This window comes from Austrofundulus limnaeus, unplaced genomic scaffold, assembly GCF_001266775.1.
Source record: "Austrofundulus limnaeus strain Quisiro unplaced genomic scaffold, Austrofundulus_limnaeus-1.0 Scaffold622, whole genome shotgun sequence".
Lineage (NCBI taxonomy): Eukaryota > Metazoa > Chordata > Actinopteri > Cyprinodontiformes > Rivulidae > Austrofundulus > Austrofundulus limnaeus.
The window spans coordinates 225000-226633 of record NW_013953024.1 but is presented as its reverse complement, the minus strand read 5'-3'; the positions used below and the strand labels follow the sequence as shown (position 1 = coordinate 226633).

The 1634-nt window shown below is 42.7% G+C and overlaps 1 protein-coding gene across 1 annotated transcript in view; it reads right to left on the bottom strand.

The window, feature by feature from the left end:
• The window catches only part of kcnn3 (potassium intermediate/small conductance calcium-activated channel, subfamily N, member 3), a gene marked incomplete at both ends in the record, with an annotated part of 110578 nt that overhangs the window by 17624 nt on the left and 91320 nt on the right, over nt 1–1634 (bottom strand). The window contains 1 exon segment of the mRNA XM_014027203.1: nt 407–517. Within this exon segment, the coding sequence (XP_013882657.1) occupies nt 407–517 (111 nt within the window).

Genomic DNA, 1634 nt, shown 5'->3' with positions numbered 1-1634 from the left:
GGTTAGTTGTAACATTAGACTTTATTTGATAAACATTTATTTGAACTGTAAAATAAAGGCTGTTAAAAGCCGATCATCAGATATTGTCCAAGATTAACCTTCAGGGTGGATATAGCTCGCTAGCAGCCTCGCACCGAGGACCTATCCACGTCATCATTTACCCAGAATGCTTTGTGTGCAAATAAAATGGCTCCGTCTGTGTTAAAATAAATATTTTAAAATTTAGTTTAAAAATGATGAAAAATGAACATCCTACAGTATTTTTACAGTCTTTATTTTACAGTTAAATAAATGTTTATCAAATAAAGTCTAATGTTATAAATAATCATGGATCCCTTTAAATCCTGAATATAACCAAGCACAGCACTCGTATATGTGCTTGGAGCGAACACAGAAGCATACACACCCTCTTGGTGAGCTGAGTGTCCATCATGAAGTTGTGTACATGTTTCTCAGCCTTGGTCAGCTCCAGCTTCCTGGCCACCACAGCCACCACCAGAGCGGTGCAGCCCGCACCCTGAGGAGGAAACACAGGCAGTCAGAGCGTTACAGCAGTCAGCCCTGAAAACTGAGGGATGCCAGGGCAAACACGGGGATGTGGAGATGAATGACAGAAGGGGAGGTGAACAGGAGAGGAGGAGGAGGAGGAGGAGGGGATTAGGAGGGACAGCTCTGCTCCAGATTTCTTCATGTTGAGAAGGAAGCCAAGTCTATTTTCACTTCCACTCCATCTGCTGTGAGGAGCCTTCTATAACGCTTCTATATGCAGATGAAAAATATACCTCTTATAGATAAGAAATAAAAAAATCAAAGTCTGACACCAGCTACTTTCATTTAATTACAAGCTGTCAATCTGAATTACAGGGTGTCAGCTTCTCCTCTCACCGGAGACTCCACGGGGCCTGCAGGACGATGTGTAAAAAGTGTAAAACACAAACCGGTTTGTCTGTATTCCAGCTGAACCCACGTGGGACATGTGGCGGATTCATTTGGGGGAGAAAGAGTGACAGCAGTCTCTCAACCAGAAAGACATGCTCGAGAGGAGAAGAGGAGGAACACGAGGAGGAGAGACTTAATTAACTTCCAGATTAGGCTCCGGTTTGAACAGCGCTCAGGAGTTACAAACGGTGAGAGGAAGGAAGAAACGGAGGGAAAGATAAAGGGAGCGAAGAGATAAATAAATAAAAAACTGGAGTGGGGGGGGGGGGTATGGAGAATGTGTGCACGCAAAAGGAGGGAAGGATGAAGGATGAAGGAGGAGGAGGCAGTGTTAATGAGGTCACACATCTCCTGATAGGTAATGAATTAAGATTAGGAGTGTTTAATGGAAGTGTACAAGTGTCCCTCTTCACTGCTTGTGAGTGTGCGTCTCACACAGGGGCGCCAGCATGGGGGGGCCATGGTCCCCCCTGAGAATAAGCTGGCCACCCCAGTTTTATCCTCTTGAGTACCCAGGTTTTTCCTTTTTCAATTCCCCTACCTGTTTAGGAATAGAAAACCTCATAAATATAAAAACAAACACTTATTTTTTTCAACAATTAATAGTTAAAAACATTAATTTATGTTTTATTTCAAACAAAAAATTAAATTAAATTAAAATGTAGCACCTCTGAATAAGGACAACCAGACCAGTC